The sequence below is a fragment of the Austrofundulus limnaeus genome, unplaced genomic scaffold (assembly GCF_001266775.1).
Source record: "Austrofundulus limnaeus strain Quisiro unplaced genomic scaffold, Austrofundulus_limnaeus-1.0 Scaffold1001, whole genome shotgun sequence".
Lineage (NCBI taxonomy): Eukaryota > Metazoa > Chordata > Actinopteri > Cyprinodontiformes > Rivulidae > Austrofundulus > Austrofundulus limnaeus.
In genome coordinates this window covers 14,098-30,760 of record NW_013953403.1, presented here as the reverse complement: position 1 = coordinate 30,760, position 16,663 = coordinate 14,098, and the positions used below count along the sequence as shown (strand labels likewise).

The 16,663-nt window shown below is 39.2% G+C and overlaps 1 protein-coding gene across 1 annotated transcript in view; it reads left to right on the top strand.

The window, feature by feature from the left end:
- Positions 1-16,475, top strand: part of usp46 (ubiquitin specific peptidase 46) — a 26,071-nt gene extending 9,596 nt beyond the window's left edge. The window contains exons 2-9 of the mRNA XM_014030116.1: positions 796-876; positions 1,118-1,331; positions 9,802-10,040; positions 11,729-11,805; positions 11,894-11,977; positions 12,060-12,257; positions 15,226-15,304; positions 15,411-16,475. Coding sequence (XP_013885570.1) covers positions 796-876; positions 1,118-1,331; positions 9,802-10,040; positions 11,729-11,805; positions 11,894-11,977; positions 12,060-12,257; positions 15,226-15,304; positions 15,411-15,512 — 1,074 coding nt within the window. The 3' untranslated portion in view covers positions 15,513-16,475. The remainder of the gene's footprint in view (positions 1-795; positions 877-1,117; positions 1,332-9,801; positions 10,041-11,728; positions 11,806-11,893; positions 11,978-12,059; positions 12,258-15,225; positions 15,305-15,410) is intronic.
- The last annotated feature ends 188 nt before the right edge of the window (positions 16,476-16,663 follow it).

Sequence of the window (16,663 nt, the reverse complement as noted above, 5' to 3'; positions counted from 1 at the left end):
GTCTTTTGTTTATCTGATTTTCATGATTCCATACTTTTTTCCTCAGAATTGAGTGATTCTGTATTTTTTTTTTCCCTGTGCTTGGTCAATTAAAGTAACATTCACTGACTTCCACAGTTTTCTCTTCATTTCTTTGAGTGTTTCTGAAAGCCAACAAGTTGCACTTTGGAATGACCTTATTATTGTATCATGTTTTTGATCTGAGTTTGTTTTACAGAATGAAATGTCTGAAGCTTCAAGGCAGATCATTTGCCTCCGTGATTTTTAGTAATCAAATCATTCGAGGAATCGTTTCATCCCTACTGTTCACACTGTAGTCTGATATGGATGTCATTTAAATTATATTGTGAGTGATTACACAAAAAATGAGCTTGTTCATGTGTGTGCGTGTGCATTTGTCTATTTATTGTCAAAGCATGTCATGAATCACTGGACAATGAAAGTTTCAGAAAGTGAAAGTAACAAACGTTTGGAGTCGACTCAGTTCAAGATGGCTGCCACAGCCAACTGACCCTATAAAACAGCAAGATGTCTACAACTCAGATTATTTAGGATGTCAAGCTAAAATTTGGTCTGGTAGTAGCTGAGAGTCATCCCCGAAACATAAGTTTCTCTAAAACTGCTACATAATGTGGTTTATCTCACTGGTGCAGCTGCTAAGCTTCAACAGWGACTTTTTTCAGCTGTTTATTCAAAACATTTTATTTACCTCAGTATTAATTGCGCTGAGATGTGCAGGGAGTAAAAAAATGCTGCAGCATGAGAGGATAATTATGTCTTGTTTTGTTCTCACAGGGCACCAATGCCTCCGCTCTGGAGAAAGACATCGGCCCGGAGCAGTTCCCCATCAATGAACACTACTTTGGATTGGTCAATGTGAGTAGCACTAAATCCTCCATCAACAAAACACACTGCAGAACAGAACAGAGCTGTTTGTGACTTCTTTAATGTGCTGTAAACATTCAGCTTTCTCAGCGCACTCTCAGCTGCTACACTGATCAGAACAACACACACTGGCCTCTTCAACCACAATGAACAACAACAATATAACAACTAAACAGAACAAAAAACTTTAAGTTCCTCATTGAAACAGTTTGTTTGTCGCCTTCTTTCTCAGTTTGGAAACACCTGTTACTGTAACTCAGTGCTGCAGGCTCTCTACTTCTGCCGGCCTTTCCGGGAGAACGTGCTGGCCTACAAGGCRCAGCAGAAGAAGAAGGAAAACCTGCTGACATGCCTGGCTGACCTCTTCCACTCCATTGCAACACAGAAGAAAAAAGTGGGCGTCATCCCACCCAAGAAGTTCATCTCCCGCCTGCGAAAGGAGAACGGTGAGAAGAAAGCCTCTGATGTAAAATCATGTGACAACACTAGGGATGTGCATCTCTGCTCTGTAAGGGCTAGTCATCGACTATTCAAACGATTAGTTGACTAATCGTATTATGAATGACATAATTATGAAATGGCACTTATTTACTGTATTTATTCGAGTATAATACGTAAAATTTAATCCATAAAATCATGCACAAAGTTGGGGGTAGTACTATACTCAGATAAATATTTTTGCTGATGTATTTTAACTGAAATATCGGCCTCATTCACAAAATCCCTGAGTCCGGAAATGAAACCACGTCRTAAAAAGCGGTTGAAGCAAGCTTACCTTTAACACTCCTTTGTGCCTCCGAGCGAGAGGTAACAGATTCAAGCAGGCAACATGATGTGAAAAAAAAAAAAGAAAAAAAGGCAGTCCTGCATAACGAACTAATGATATTAATGTGCGACCGGGCCACTCCTGGGACAACAACAAACACATGGTCGGCTGTAATGGCTGCCGTCTACCGGTGTTCTGTAAAAGTTGGTCTACCTGAAAAAAGTTTCCCCACCAGAGGGGGAGCTGGTGAGACACAGAGGATGAGATTGTTGTTGAGTGGGATTCTGATGCCTTTTATTACAGAGGAGGAATACCAGAAACTTTTAATGATACAGATGATGGTGAGCCTGATTTTGAAGGCTTTGATTCAGCTTCATCCACACTTGTTAGAGCCACTTAGCTCTATCTGTTTGTTATATCACGCCAATTAACAAATGAGCATTGATAGCTTTTTTTGTAGTTATACATTTGTTGTTGTGTACCTTTTAGTACATACAGTCTGTTGTTAAAATAAAATTAAAAACTGATACAACAGTCAAATGATAATTTTACACACACACACACATACAGAAAGCACACGTGAGTGCGGTAAGAGAATGTCTCTGTTGGTGACTTCTGATCTGCCAGGGGAAACATCAACACATTATGTGCTGTTCATCCACTTCGTGGTTCTGCGTTCTTAAAGAGTCTTCAAACAGAAAAGAGACAAGAGAGAGCAGCTAACATTACAGCTAGGAAGGCAGGAGGAGGAAAATGAAATCAGCATATTTATTATACKTTGTAGCACAACATAAAACCTGTATTTAGACTCATAAGTAATAATCCCCCTCAAAATGTATAAACCCCCCCACTCTGAAACATTTAAGGAGGGATTCCCCCTCCCCCAATTTCAAAAGTGAATTTCAGGCACTGTAGGTATATTAATTACACACACATTTATATATACAGTATATATATATCAGTGCTGGGCACGGTAATGGATTATTTTAATGCAGCCGAAGCTTAACTGTGATAATTTTTTAAACCCACATTATTACAGTTATTTTTTTCTTTATATTTATGTCTGTTTTCTGGTTATGTGACGACTGGGTTTGTGTGTGTTACACAAAGCCAGTCGTCACAGTGTGGGAGGGGTATCTTATCACATTGGCTTTAGACAGACACCATCAAGTGTGTCAACCAAGCCTTTGTTGTCGAGTCATTGCATGGCAACAAGCAGCCACTCCCAAAAACCCGAGCAGCCAGGACAGAGACATGGTGGAAGTAATCAGATTCTTCATGACATTCTCATTTTAAAATTCTTTCTGATGGTGGGATGAATTTTGGGGAAATTTTTACTTTACGCATAACAGATATGGCCGATTCCCTTGAGATAAACAACACAGACGATTAATGCATACAGCATGTGGTCCCTAGGTAAAACTAATCCTGCCAGGAAAGTGCTTCAATGACAATTCTATGAATTTTAATAAAATGACTCTTAAAAAATACATCTAAAAATGTGAATGAGTACCAGATTAGAGTAGAAAAAATTTTTCTTAAAGTAATCAAATGGATACTCTTGAGTTTTAGTTAATGGGAATTGTTTTCAGAGAGTAATGCTGCATTCCAGTTAGGGATGCATTGATTCAAGTTTTCTTGCCGAACTTCGATCTTTAAAAAGTCTGAGCTGCCTATTGCGATTTTGGCCGATACAGATTTTTTACATAGCTGACACTGTCAAATGCTATAAAGTCCCAAAACAACTTCAATGTTCAAATGTTATTTTACTGAAATACTTTGAAAAATACCCTTGAAACAGTACAAACTTACTTTAACTGGTAGTGCTCACAGCAGAGGAAAATAGGATAGTGGCTGATTTTTAGACATTGATCTATATTACGGGATTGGACATCACGTAACTTATCGTGCGCTACACAGGTGCCATTCTATGCATTGAGTTTTGACTCGGGAACATCCATGAATGGTGGTAAAAAGGGGATGCAGCAGACAGTCATGCAAGGAATATCAAAAATGGATGCAATATTTTGGCAAAAATTGTCAACACTACAACAACAAGATCACAATATAAAGGCTATCACATTTTACAGGTCATTAAAATATTTTTTTTATTTTAAAAAATATTGGAGATGCGGAAAGTAGGTCAGTTATGCAGCTTGATTTTGAACCTTATGTCAGGTAAACCAACGAAGAGACAAATTTGCTGTTCCAACAAATTATTATTTTTTAATTAATATTGTTATTATGTTAGGATAACATTGTGAGAGGTAAATATAATGGACAACAGTAAAATTACCTTTACTACTACAAGGCTGAACTTTGTAACTATTACTGGTACTGATGTTCTGTCCAGTCAGCATATGGTATATCCTGTGATTATATATCAAGAGTAAAAACTCAGTAACTTTATTTTCCTCCACCGTACATTTCATAAGCTAAGCGGGTATGGTCCTGTTGCGCCAACTTCTCAACTCGAAACTACGATATCAGGGGTTGTTCTAGATGAAAATTACTACTCAGGAGCGCAAAACTATGATTTCTGAGGATAACTGGAACGCAGCATAAATAAGCAGCAGTGTTGTTGTAAAACAGTTTCTGCATTGCTGCAGTTCTCCTTTTAAACAGTAGGTGTCACTACAGAGAAAATGATACAACACACAGCAGAAGATGTGATTAAAAACCTCCATTCTAGAGGTGGGCGATACTGGGAATTTTGGTATTGATACGATACCAAGTAAATACAGGGCCGGTATCGTCGATAGCAGTACCGATGCCGATATTCTTTAAGCTTCATAATTTAAAAATATCCAAAAGATCTAGGATAGAATTTCACCAAACATTGTACGTGACAACAAAATACTTTATTATAACAATCAATATTTTTGCTTGCCAACAATAAAGCAGTAACAAACCAGTTTCCTTTAACATTAGGAAAATAAATATTTTATACAAAAATAAAATAAAAATTCTTCCCTCACCACTAAACATCTTTCCTAGTTATTTCTTTGTTTCTTTTATTAAATAAAACTGTTCTTAGGAAAAACAAAAAATAAAGAATTTTTTTCCTTTCAATACAATTCTGTTTTCTGTAAATAAAGAGACTAAAAAATATCACTCAACACAACTTAAAACAAATTCTCCTGAGGTTTTGGGCTCGGTGAGAACGCTGAGTGGGTGGGCCAGCCTACCTATTAGTTAGCTGTTTGGCTAGCGCTGCTGAGCCATGTGACGGTGCAATAACAAAAGACGGGGGTGGGGTGGAGCTGCTGCTGCTCCGTGCTGTGTGACACAGTGCAGCACTACAGACAGAGAGTAGACTTTGAAAAATGCGTGTGTGCTGCAGTCAGTGTGTGCGGGAAAGAACAAAGTTTGAGTATCAATCTTTTTACACGAGTATTGTTCAATATCAATACCAGCGCTGGTATCGATATTTAGAATCGATCCACCCACCTCTACTCCATTCTTTACTACACATTTTCAGCTTATCTGCTTTCTCTATATGTCGATGCCTGTCGAATTAACCTGCTTACAGTTTTTTCAACTAATGATTAAATTGACAAAAAGAAAAAAAWWGTATAGGTCTTCTGGACGGRTTCTTCTCTAATGAAACGTTTCGTCTCTCCTCCAAGAGACTTCTTCAGTCTGAGAGTTTCAGGCWAAATTCAGGCTTTTAAGYCCTGCCTCCATGTGACTGATACTCGCATCACACGGCTATTGTTGACACCTAATTAACACCTATTGTTAACAGGGGGTGGAGTGATACTGGCAATAGCAGCACTGTAGGAGGGGGACAACTGAAAACGGAGGCCTCCATCTCTGTTTAATGATGGACGGTCTTTCTTCACAAAAATGGCTTCTTTTACTCCTCTCTCAAACCAACGTTCCTCTCTATCAAGAATGAGAACATCCTCATCTCTGAAAGAGTGACCGCTGGCCTGTAAATGAGTGAAAACTGCAGAGTTCTGGCCATTAGATGTAGCTCGTCTGTGTTGGGACATTCTTTTGAACAGTGGCTGCTTTGTTTCCCCGATGTATAACTGGTCGCAGTCCTCCTGGCACTTAACAGCATATACAACATTGCTCTGTTTGTGCCGGGGCACCGGATCTTTGGGGTGAACCAGBCTTTGCCGTAATGTGTTTTGGGGTTTGAAAGCYACTGGGACATCATGTTTAGAAAATAAACGTCTCAGTTTCTCCGAAACTTATTATGATTAAATTGACCAAGTTACACGTTTCAACACCAGAAGTGCGTCTATTCATCACTACTCTGGTGTTCTGATTAGATTGTGTGCACACACACACACATCTGTGAATCAGCATGAATCAGTTATTTTTCAACAGGCATGTTCCTGTTGATTTAGCTTTGATAAACATCCTCGTGGTCATGGTTTAAAATGTGACCACCAGTTCCATCGTGTAGGTTGTTGCATGCTGTGATCCTGTTTCTGTCGCACTCAGATTCTTCTGACTGCACACACATTCCTGTAATTTCTTAAACAGCTGGGATTAGGTGTGTGTGTTTGTCAGTTGAAGTTTTGTTTCAGTGCAGGTTGAATGTTGAAGGTGAAGGGCAGGTGCGTGTTGGCTGTAAGGTCGTTCAGAGCTGAGCTGACAGGCTCACTGTTCTCTGTCCATATTGAAGCAGCTCATATATGAATGAACAATGTGATCCCTGTTAGGAGCCAGCACTGCTCAGCTGCCTCATCTCTTGAGGATTTTCTTTCTCTGATACCCCTTTAATTCACCACTTTTCATTTTTACTTCTTTCTTACATTTACTAATGTGGACCATCAGATTTCTGAAGCACTGTTTGCTTACACAATCCCAGAAGAAGTTTATTACAAATGTGAAACCTTTGTTGTCAAGCTGTTTTTAATGTTAATTATCACACCTGAACCTGGAAATAAGACATACTGAAAATTGACCGTATTATAGTAGCAAAGTACTAGCAGAGCCTAACTCTTCTGGGTCACATGTCGACCAAGATAACACTGTGAAAACACCATTGGATTTGTGCAAATACAACAATCTCAAAAAGCAGATTTATAGATTAGATATTTGTGACCCATCACATTGAAACCAGGATTAAATCTGAAAGTGGTATTTAAGTGGTATGTTGAGAAATGGGCTGATATAGATCATTGCATTCTGTCAAAATATAATGAAAAAAATGCATCAAAGAATCATTTGAATGAACTGTCTGAAATATAATCTTAAAGAGCTTTTTTGAATCATTTTTTAACAGTAGCAACCAAAAATGATTTTGAGCAAAAATGTCTTGAATTTTTTAAATTTCCCCTGTAAGCTAGCAAAGCTGATTTTTCCTGCTGAAAAATCTTAATATCCAAATATTATCTTAGGTTTCTCTTTAAAATGGCATCAAAAATTCCTCATTAGAATAACCTAAAAATAGCATTCAGACCAAATATTAATGTCATCCTGTTAAACAAGACAAATTACGTCGTATCTCTGAAACTGTCCTGATATCAGGATGATCCAGGTATCAAAATAGATCTTAAAAAGCCAAGAATCTGAAAACATGCTGAGCTCATTTTGGCCAAATTTGACTTAATTGTCGATTTGATGTGATGGTTCACATTTATAAAAAAAAATCTCATCTATGATTCTAAAGGAAAGTTTAACATGAATTAGCTTGCAGCAAGTACATCATGCTGGTGTAAATTTACTGGTTGAACTTGTTCAACTCTAATGGCATTCCTGCAGAACAGCTGAGCTCGGCACGCTTTGTGCCTGCTCATTTCTAACAATGTTTTACTACAAAATGGTTCATTAGCTCGTATTTAAAATACAGTCGATGCACTGCATGGCCCATCCAAGCCGGGGTTCAAACCTAGGTTTGACGTTTTTGCATTAGCCCAGGTCCACCCCCATTCCTGAAACTTGACAGCTGCAGTTCCAGTCGGACTGGGCTGCCTGGCTCAGTTTGACATCTACTGCTCATTGATTAGTTCCCCTACGTCACGTAGATGAGTAACTTTACGTAAATTGTTTTTCAGTGACTATAACGTTTTGTTCACATGTTTAAATACACAACAGTAGTGAGCTACAAAAAACAAGTGGTCCTGCCCTCTCATCTGAAGCATCGTACTGCTGGATGGTCCTGTTCGGGCCGAGGCAGGCTTTACTATGCAAAAATGCCTCTAGAGATTGACGAGGTACAATAAAGGTGCTACGATAAGTGAGAGCCATGAAGACTGGTCCGTGTGGATCAACAACCATTCACACCATTCAAGTCAGATCAAGCCTACAGTAAATGAAGGGTTTTGTCCCTCATTGAGTAGGAGGCTGGAAACAAAGGCTATGTTCAAACTGCAGACAAATGCAACCCAAATCAGATTATTGTTTTTGCTCTGATGTGACCCATTTTGGATTTCTTTTCATGGCCGTCTCAACATGACAAAAATATATATTTTTTTTCAAATCCGACCCGCCTTTTAACATATGGTACTAAATTGGACACATATCCAACGTTGTTCAAACTTCACATTGTGAGGTAGTGGTCAGCATATTGAACCAAGTATTTAGAATATGGGTAATGCAGTTTAAATYGTGGAACTCTGCACATMTTCAGCTACAGAGCAGAAATCCACTTCATCATATGCTCTTAATTTGCCATGTCCTGGTTGAATCCTCAGCAACATACACTGCCTGAAACAAAAACAAAACACTATTTTATTCAACCACCTTTAGTTTTGATTACAACATGTATTTTCTGTGACATTCTCTTCAATGTCAGAACATTTACTGTATTCCTGTCCATAATTTCATTAGCCTGACCCTTGCCTTCCTACGCAGTTCCGCTCAATTCTAGTTTCCCTTCACTGCTCCATCTGGGATTTCTCCCATAGACAAGGATTTCTTCAGGAGAATTTCATTCAGGCCAATCAGAGAACAGAAGGCAGGGTTTTGAATGACAACATCGATTTTCTGCGCAGTGTCTGCTAGTTAGTTTAGCAATGGGAGTGGAGGAAGTGAATTAAGCCAGTCCGTGTTGATAAGGCTTCCAAATTTAATTAAATTTGTCTGACAAAGCAGCAGCTCTCATTTACAGTCGTCTTGTTCGGCTCGGTACTTCTCTCCTCTCAGTAGGGTTGTTTACAGCACACACAATTTGTGGTTAGCTTCTTAGCTTAGCCTCCTTCACAGTGGGGCTGGCACACATACGTCGCAGCCAACCGATCCAATCATTTTTAAACTTCAACAGAGGCCACGCCTCCAGCAAGAATCACTTCTCTATAGCTGAGAGTCCAGACCCTCGCACAAAGCAAAGTGAAGAACAAGGGTCTGGTTTCTACCAGGCTAGAATTGCATTAATTTTTCACCTTTTTTTATTGATGACTGGAGATTCAGATCATTTTGCAAAATCTTCTCCAGCACAAAAGAGAGAGATTCTCAATCAGGTTAACGTCTGGACTCTGTGGGGCCAATCCATGTGTGAAAACGATGTCACAGTTTTAGCTTGATGAATTCTGGCATTGTTGTCTTGAAACTTACTCTTGCCATCAATCTGCTTACCCCTACCTCACTGACATAAAAATCTGATGAAAACAGACTGAGGTCGATTGGAAAAACATCTGATACATATTCAATTTAGTACCACATAATGAAAAGACCTGGGTCAAATTTGAAAAAATTATATTTGTCACACTCAGGCTGTGATAAAAAAAATCTGACACGGGTTTCATAAAGGCAAAAACATCTCATTTTAGCTGCATTTGCTTTCAGTAGTAAAATAGCCTTGGATCAAGACATACAAAGAGAAATCAGATGTTTCTCGGAACAGCAGAAAGATCCACTAAAAACACTGCAACCAGTGTAACACAGGGTGGGGCAATATGGAATTTATTTATTTATTTTTAATKTTTTCAGGCCACTTTTAACCTGAAACATGTCAGATTATGTAATGGATCGATACAATTTTAACTGTTAAAGTAAATGATTGAACAATCATTTAATGATTTTAAAACCTTTAAAGAAGAATGTAACAAAGTACTGTACAGACAGAGCCCTGCTGAAAGTCAAGAGTTCAAAATGTAAACAATCTCAATTCAATATCAAAGTCAAACTGAATGTATGAGAATTCATCTTTGATTTATCTTCTTTTGATTCATCTTTGTATTTTCTTCCAGATCTTTTTGACAACTACATGCAACAGGATGCCCATGAGTTCCTCAACTACCTGCTGAACACAGTGGCCGATATCCTACAAGAGGAGAAGAAGCAGGAAAAGCAGAACGGGCGCCTGAAAAACAACGGCACCACAGTCAACACTGATACTGAAATAGAAAACAAGACAGAGCCTACATGGGTTCATGATATCTTCCAAGGCACACTGACCAATGAGACGCGCTGCCTCAACTGTGAAACGGTGTGTGTTGTTGGATTACTTTAGGTTTTTTTTTTTTTTTTTTTTTTTTTTTTTTTTTTTTTTTTTTTTTTTGTGGTGTGCGGGTATTTTGTGTGTGAATTTTAGTGGCCTAGACCAGTGTTAGTCAGAGATTTTACCAATTTCTGAAATAAAAAATATCTCTTCTGAATTTCATCCATACAATCTGGTCATTTTGGAACAGCTCCTGAGAGGGGCCTCCAGGGATCCTTCTTAYCAAACGCGTGAACCATCTCAGCTGGCTCTAGTGTGGAGGAGCAGAAGCTCTCCTCTTGCAGCTTAGTGCTCTCTTCAGCACCAAGGACAGGCACACTTTGGAAGACATGTCGGTTCATCAAACTCCCATCCATCCATTTTTTTCCCTGCTTCTGAGAAACTAAGCATAGATTTTTATAGAGTTGTGATGTGTCTGAGGAGATGTTAAAATGGAAAAAAACAGCATTGCATTCATATTATTGTTACACCCATTTTATTTAGAACTAGTTTAAGTACTAGGGTGACTGTGGGCTTACTACAACTAATACCTGTTAGAAACAGACCAATGAAATAACTAATGGTAAATAGCTTGAATAGCATGTTATCAAGTCCCTCCAGACTCCAGAGTCCTTTATACTTCAATCATTCACCCATTCACACACTGATGGTGGTAAGCTACATTATACCTACAGCTGCTCTGGGGCACACTGACAGAGTGGGCTGACATGCACCAGCGCTATCAGCAGTCAAGGTGGGTGAAGTGTCTTGCCCAAGGACACAATGACTGAGACATGGAACAGGGAATCAAATGGGCAACGCTCTGGTTACAGGGCGACTCCCCTAACCACCCTGCCACAGCTGCCCCATTATTGAAATTACATGGCTGCCATGTTGTTCAAGCCAAGAGCCATTGTTAGCACTGGAGCTAAGCGCCCCTAAAGGTCAGATCCAAGAATTGACACTAGCCATGATTCCATCAAGTTTTTTTTTATGCGCTTTAGAAAAGGTGGATGGAAATGGCAGAATTCTCAAAAACTTGCTCAATTTTGCAAAAAGGTTTTTTGAGTTGGTTTTTTTTGATTTACCAAAAAAGAGTTGTTGTGCAAAAGGGGAGATGGAAACACATTTGCTGAATAAGTTCTGACTTGGTGAACATTTACCTCGATCAGCTGTTCCTGCTGTCCAATAACAGCGGCTGCAGCTGGACCCTCCCCCCGCTGTCGGTGTCTTCTTTTATTCCCGTAACGTGAAGAGAATTAATTTCTTTCTCTACGTCACCAGACAGCAGTAACATCACCAAAACTAGTTGATAACAGAATAATCACAACTTTACCAAGAGTGGACATCCTAGGAGGTATACATACATATACATATACATATACATACATACATACATACATACATACATACATACATACATACAGTACATTACCTCCTCCCTTGGCGGAGGTAAAAATGTGGAAGTTTATGGAGCTAAATCGGGGTCATAAGTTTTGCTCAAAATAAAAAGTTTTTGAAACTGGAACAAAGATTTGAATCTGAAAAGTAATTTTGAAACTGAAAAAAAATTAAATTGAAAAGACAATATGTTTTATGTATTTATTTTTTTCAGTTTCAAAATTATTTTTCGGTTTCAAAATTATTTTTCAGGTTCAAATCTCAAAATGACTTCAGTTTTCAYGGCTGCGTTGCAGGTAAGCAGCAAAGATGAGGATTTTCTGGATCTTTCTGTGGATGTGGAGCAGAACACATCGATAACACACTGTCTCAGGTAGTTCTATATACATTAAGGAACACATTCCCTTTAGCCTGAGAAACACTGACTAATCTAACCACCTGTGGTATTCTCTCTCCTCCAGGGACTTCAGTAATACAGAGACATTGTGCAGCGAATACAAATACTACTGTGAAACATGCTGCAGCAAGCAAGAAGCACAGAAACGGTGAGTAAAACACAAACTTTAACCACATCCTGGTCTGTGTGATTGTCTAAAGAAATTTTAAAATATATATGTTACTCTGCAGGATGCGTGTGAAAAAGCTTCCCATGATCCTGGCACTACATCTCAAGAGGTTTAAGTACATGGAGCAGCTGCACCGCTACACCAAACTATCCTATCGGGTGGTTTTTCCTCTAGAGCTTCGTCTTTTTAACACATCTGGAGATGCAGTCAACTTGGATCGCATGTATGATCTAGTGGCAGTGGTGGTTCACTGTGGAAGGTACATTTTATTGACAATAAACCCTACTATAAATGCCAAAAATCTAATTGCGTGTTCCTTAAATTTTCATTTAGCAACGTTTCTTGAATGGAATTGTTCCTCCAATGCCAGAGTTGGTGGTTTGATTCCACCACTATATGGTCACATGTCAAAGTGTCCCTGGGCAAGACACCTAACCCCCCCTGCCTCTGATGTGTGTCCATCAGTGTATGAATGTGATTTAAAGCTCTGATTAGTCCCTATAGATTGATTTACCTGTATTATCTTTGTAGAGATCTAGTAGAGTGCTGAATGAATGCAAGTGGATGTTTAAATGAGAGCACAGATCGTAAAGAGCTTTGAGTATCCTGGCTGGATAGAAAGGTGCTATATAAGTACAGTCAAGTTTTAAAAAAAAGAAATATATAATTTAAACTTTCAGGGAAACCCTCCTTTGTCCTAATACTGCTATTTTTTGTCTTTTTAACCTTTAAACCAGCAGCTGTTTAGTGTAGTTTAGCAGTCTTGAAACAATGGCTCAGACTGTATCCTTTGTGGGGAGAGTACTAAACCAACCATGAGTTGAAATGTAACGGCTCTTTTCTACTAGCTCCTCTACAGCAAGGTTCCACTTGACTGAACTCTGTTCAGCACGATTCCGGTGGTTTAATATTACACGTCAGTAACATCTCTAGTGGGTGGGTTCATCATAAGGTGGTCTGAAAATTGACGCCACACACCTTATCAGCTGGTAGTGGTTATGCTTCAACATAGTAGAAGAAGAACATGCCGAAAAGGTATGCAACACAACAGTGGAGGTCATGGTAGCGCTGTTATTGCAAATGGTAGATCAGATTGTTGTGAGAGCAGCTCTTGTGATGCAACCAGTGACTCCACCCACTAACCAGTCAGTGACAGACAGTCCACTTCAGACCAGCACAGTACACTTGGAACCACAGCGAAGTCTGTTCTGAAAAAAAGTCTGGTTCCACCAATCCTTGCTAGTGGAAAAGCCTTGGAACCATGGAGCCAAGTTGAACCGTGCTGTAGAGACACTGGTGGAAAAGGGCCATAAATGTAATTCTGTTTAATCCATTAAAACTAGAAAAACATGACAGGTTGTTATAAACTGTAGAAAACCAAAGTGTTGGCAGTAGCTACGTTTACATGAACACAAGTAATCAGATTAAACGGCCATTCAGAATAAAAATGCGTCATGTAAACACCCCATTCGGATTATTCTGACCTGATTCAGCTTGATCTGAATGAATTTGTAATCTGAATGAGAGAGGTGGTTTATGCTGATTGATAATCCAAACGCCGTGCATGTAAACACTTAATCTGATCATCTTATTCTGATTGTGGAAAACTGACCTGACTGCTCATGTCTGCTGACTTTCATCCAGCAGTTTCTGCTCTGTTGTGGAGGGAGGAGCAGCAGCGCTGTAGTTTGCAGCAGCACAGAACTTATCCTCCCGTTTTCTCATTCAGTAAAGAAGGAAAACAAACTGCCTGCATTGCTTCACCCAAAAAATAAAATCACCTGCAGCTCAACCAGGGAGTGCAGTCTCCAGCGTTATTAAAACCTGTCGCAGGTCCATTCTGAGCGCTCAGAAAGACCTTTGTTTACGTTCATCACAGAAGTAGAACTTCTTCTGTGGTTTTTTTTAGAAGAAGTCAGTGCTTGTATTCTGAATAAAAGCTTGGTGCATGTAAACACTTGTCATGATCAGGTTGTGCCCATGTAAATGATACATTCAGATTATTTAATTTGAATACATTTTAGTCCGATCAAATGCATGTAAACATAGCTATTGTCAGTATTGGCAAAATATGACATTCTGTGTTTATTATTCTACAAAACACACAGATTCATACTAAGGGTGTCCCGATCCGATATTAATATCGGATATCGGTCCGATATCAGCCAAAAAATGAGTATCTGATTTTATCGGCCTGCATAAAAAATGTCAGATAAAAGCGCTCCAAAATAAGCAGTCCAATCCAGCAGTTCACTGACTCTGCTCCAGCTTCTCTATCCAGCGGCGCTTGGACCCACCATGCAGAGCCCACGTGATCACAACAACATACTGCGCTAACAAAGTAGCAAGCAGTAGGAGCGATGTCGGCAGTACTTTCTATTTTCATCATAAATAGAGTTGAAGCTAAGTGCAAAATTGTCATGGACAAGTTTTCCATGGGGGCACAGAACCGTGTACGTTTTAAACCAGAAAGACAGCCAGGCTCTACTCTCCACCCTTGCAGCAGCTTTGTGGTTCGGCTCGGTTCAGCCTCGGTCCAAAAGTGTCTCCATGATTCCAGTTTCAGAACCTTCTCTCCGGTCGGTGGTTCTATAAGCGAGGACAGCACGTTTACAAATTTGACACCAGCAGAATGCTGCCGAGGATTAACTCTGGGATTGATTGACAGAAGAAAGGAGAGCGCAGCTTTTGTTCTGGAATACGAGCATGCAGTGCCGAAAACAAGACTTTTCTAAGATTTCACACTACAAAATAAGTAAAAGTGTGTGATTCGTACTGATATGGTATTAGGTCAATATCGGTATTGGACAATTCTCAAAATTTATCGGGACACCCTTAGATACCGTTCCAAATTACCGCTACCTTACATTAGCAACTTTTTAATCTATTAGGACTGTTTTAAAAAAAGGGAGTAAGGAAAAAATAGTTTGACACAAAAATGTTTTTGTCTCTTTTTGAGATTGATGTGTTTTTTTTTATTGTATTAACTAATCAAGCTTTAGGTGAATGAACAGTTTTCTGTTTAGCACTAAAGCATCTTGTATCAATCTCCTGTTTGCCTTTAGTTGCAAGACTGGTAGTTTTAGAACCCTGTATGTGTGATGTAAGGTCATTTTAGTGCAGATTATAATGTTCTCTGATTAAAGGTACAACAGATAGATGGTAAATTGTTTTTCACAGTTAAAGTTATCTGTTCAATCATCTTTTGTCTCCTGTTTGTTTCTCAGTGGTCCAAACAGAGGTCATTACATCACCATAGTAAAGAGTCATGGCTTCTGGCTGCTGTTTGATGATGACATTGTGGAGGTGCGTCATTTGGATCGCAGTGGTCTGATTACAGCTTTTACTGTTTGTACTCGCCTTGCTGTGTTGATATTCTCACTAAAACTTGTCTTTAAATCTCATTGTGCAGAAAATCGATGCCCAGGCCATTGAGGAGTTTTATGGTCTTACCTCAGATATTTCCAAGAACTCTGAGTCGGGATACATTCTCTTCTACCAGTCCAGAGAGTGACTCTGGTTAAGATCAGTGACAAAATCCAGGAGTAAGAGGGTGAAAACATTCATCTTCATCATGACTGTCTTCTCCCACCACATCCTCACCCTCCAACCTCTGATAAGCGTGCCAATCCTCTGTCCTGATCTCATCCTCTGGGTTTTGACAGTGCGTCATTGTTTCCTCTCTCTGTGATGTGACTCTTATCTTTAAGTCACCTGCATCTGGACCGCACTTTAAAACAAGAAGCAAAAAGGCTCAACAGCATGATGTAAACAAATAAGAGTGACTAAGCTTTGTGCTGCTGCTGGGAGGCACTAAATGTGTTCTCCACCAGGAACTTGATAATCAGAGGATTCTGTACATTTACTGGTATATGTTTGTAAGGTCTACTTCCCTAATGGGCCACCCAGTCATGATTCTTTCATTAGGGYTAATCTCCCCCCAGCACTGTCCGCTCCTGTGCTGTGTTTACGTCCTTAAAGGATGTGGGTGACATGAATGAAGTTGGAGACAAACACTGTATAAAACAGAGAAATGTCATGCACTTCAAAAGGGCAAGATCCTGACATTAATTACAGATTAATGTTCAAAGTTACAACTACCTAATCTCAATCTGACTGAAACACTAAACACTGCACTCATATTCAGTCAGATCATTCCTTAAATTTCTATTCAGATGAAATAAAAACTATTTATTKAACTGATATTAGTTAGTAGTTATTTTTAAAACAGACTGATTAAATGAAAATGAAGGCATATGAAACGTCTGATGGGTAGTAATGAGATAATAAAAAGTTAAAGTGCACATGTTGAAGAGAAGTGAAAAAGATGATTGCATCATCGATGAAACACTTCTTCACCCAGCACTGTCAGAGTCAWATCTGTCTGCAGCTGCACACAATGAATCACAACTCACTGCTTTGTTTTTGATGTTCCTATGTAACACTGAATACTGAAGATTACAAATCCTTTTTAAAACAATATCCTTTGTACTGTAGGTTTCCCCACAGGGAGCTTCTGTCTCATTTAGAGTAGTGAAGGCTTTTAATGTGAGTGACTTTATGAAGCAACACATCTCATCCTGAGTAGGATTTATTTGTTGTGTGTGTGTGTGTGTGTGTGTGTGTGTGTGTGTGTGTGTGTGTGTGTGTGTGTGTGTGTGTGTG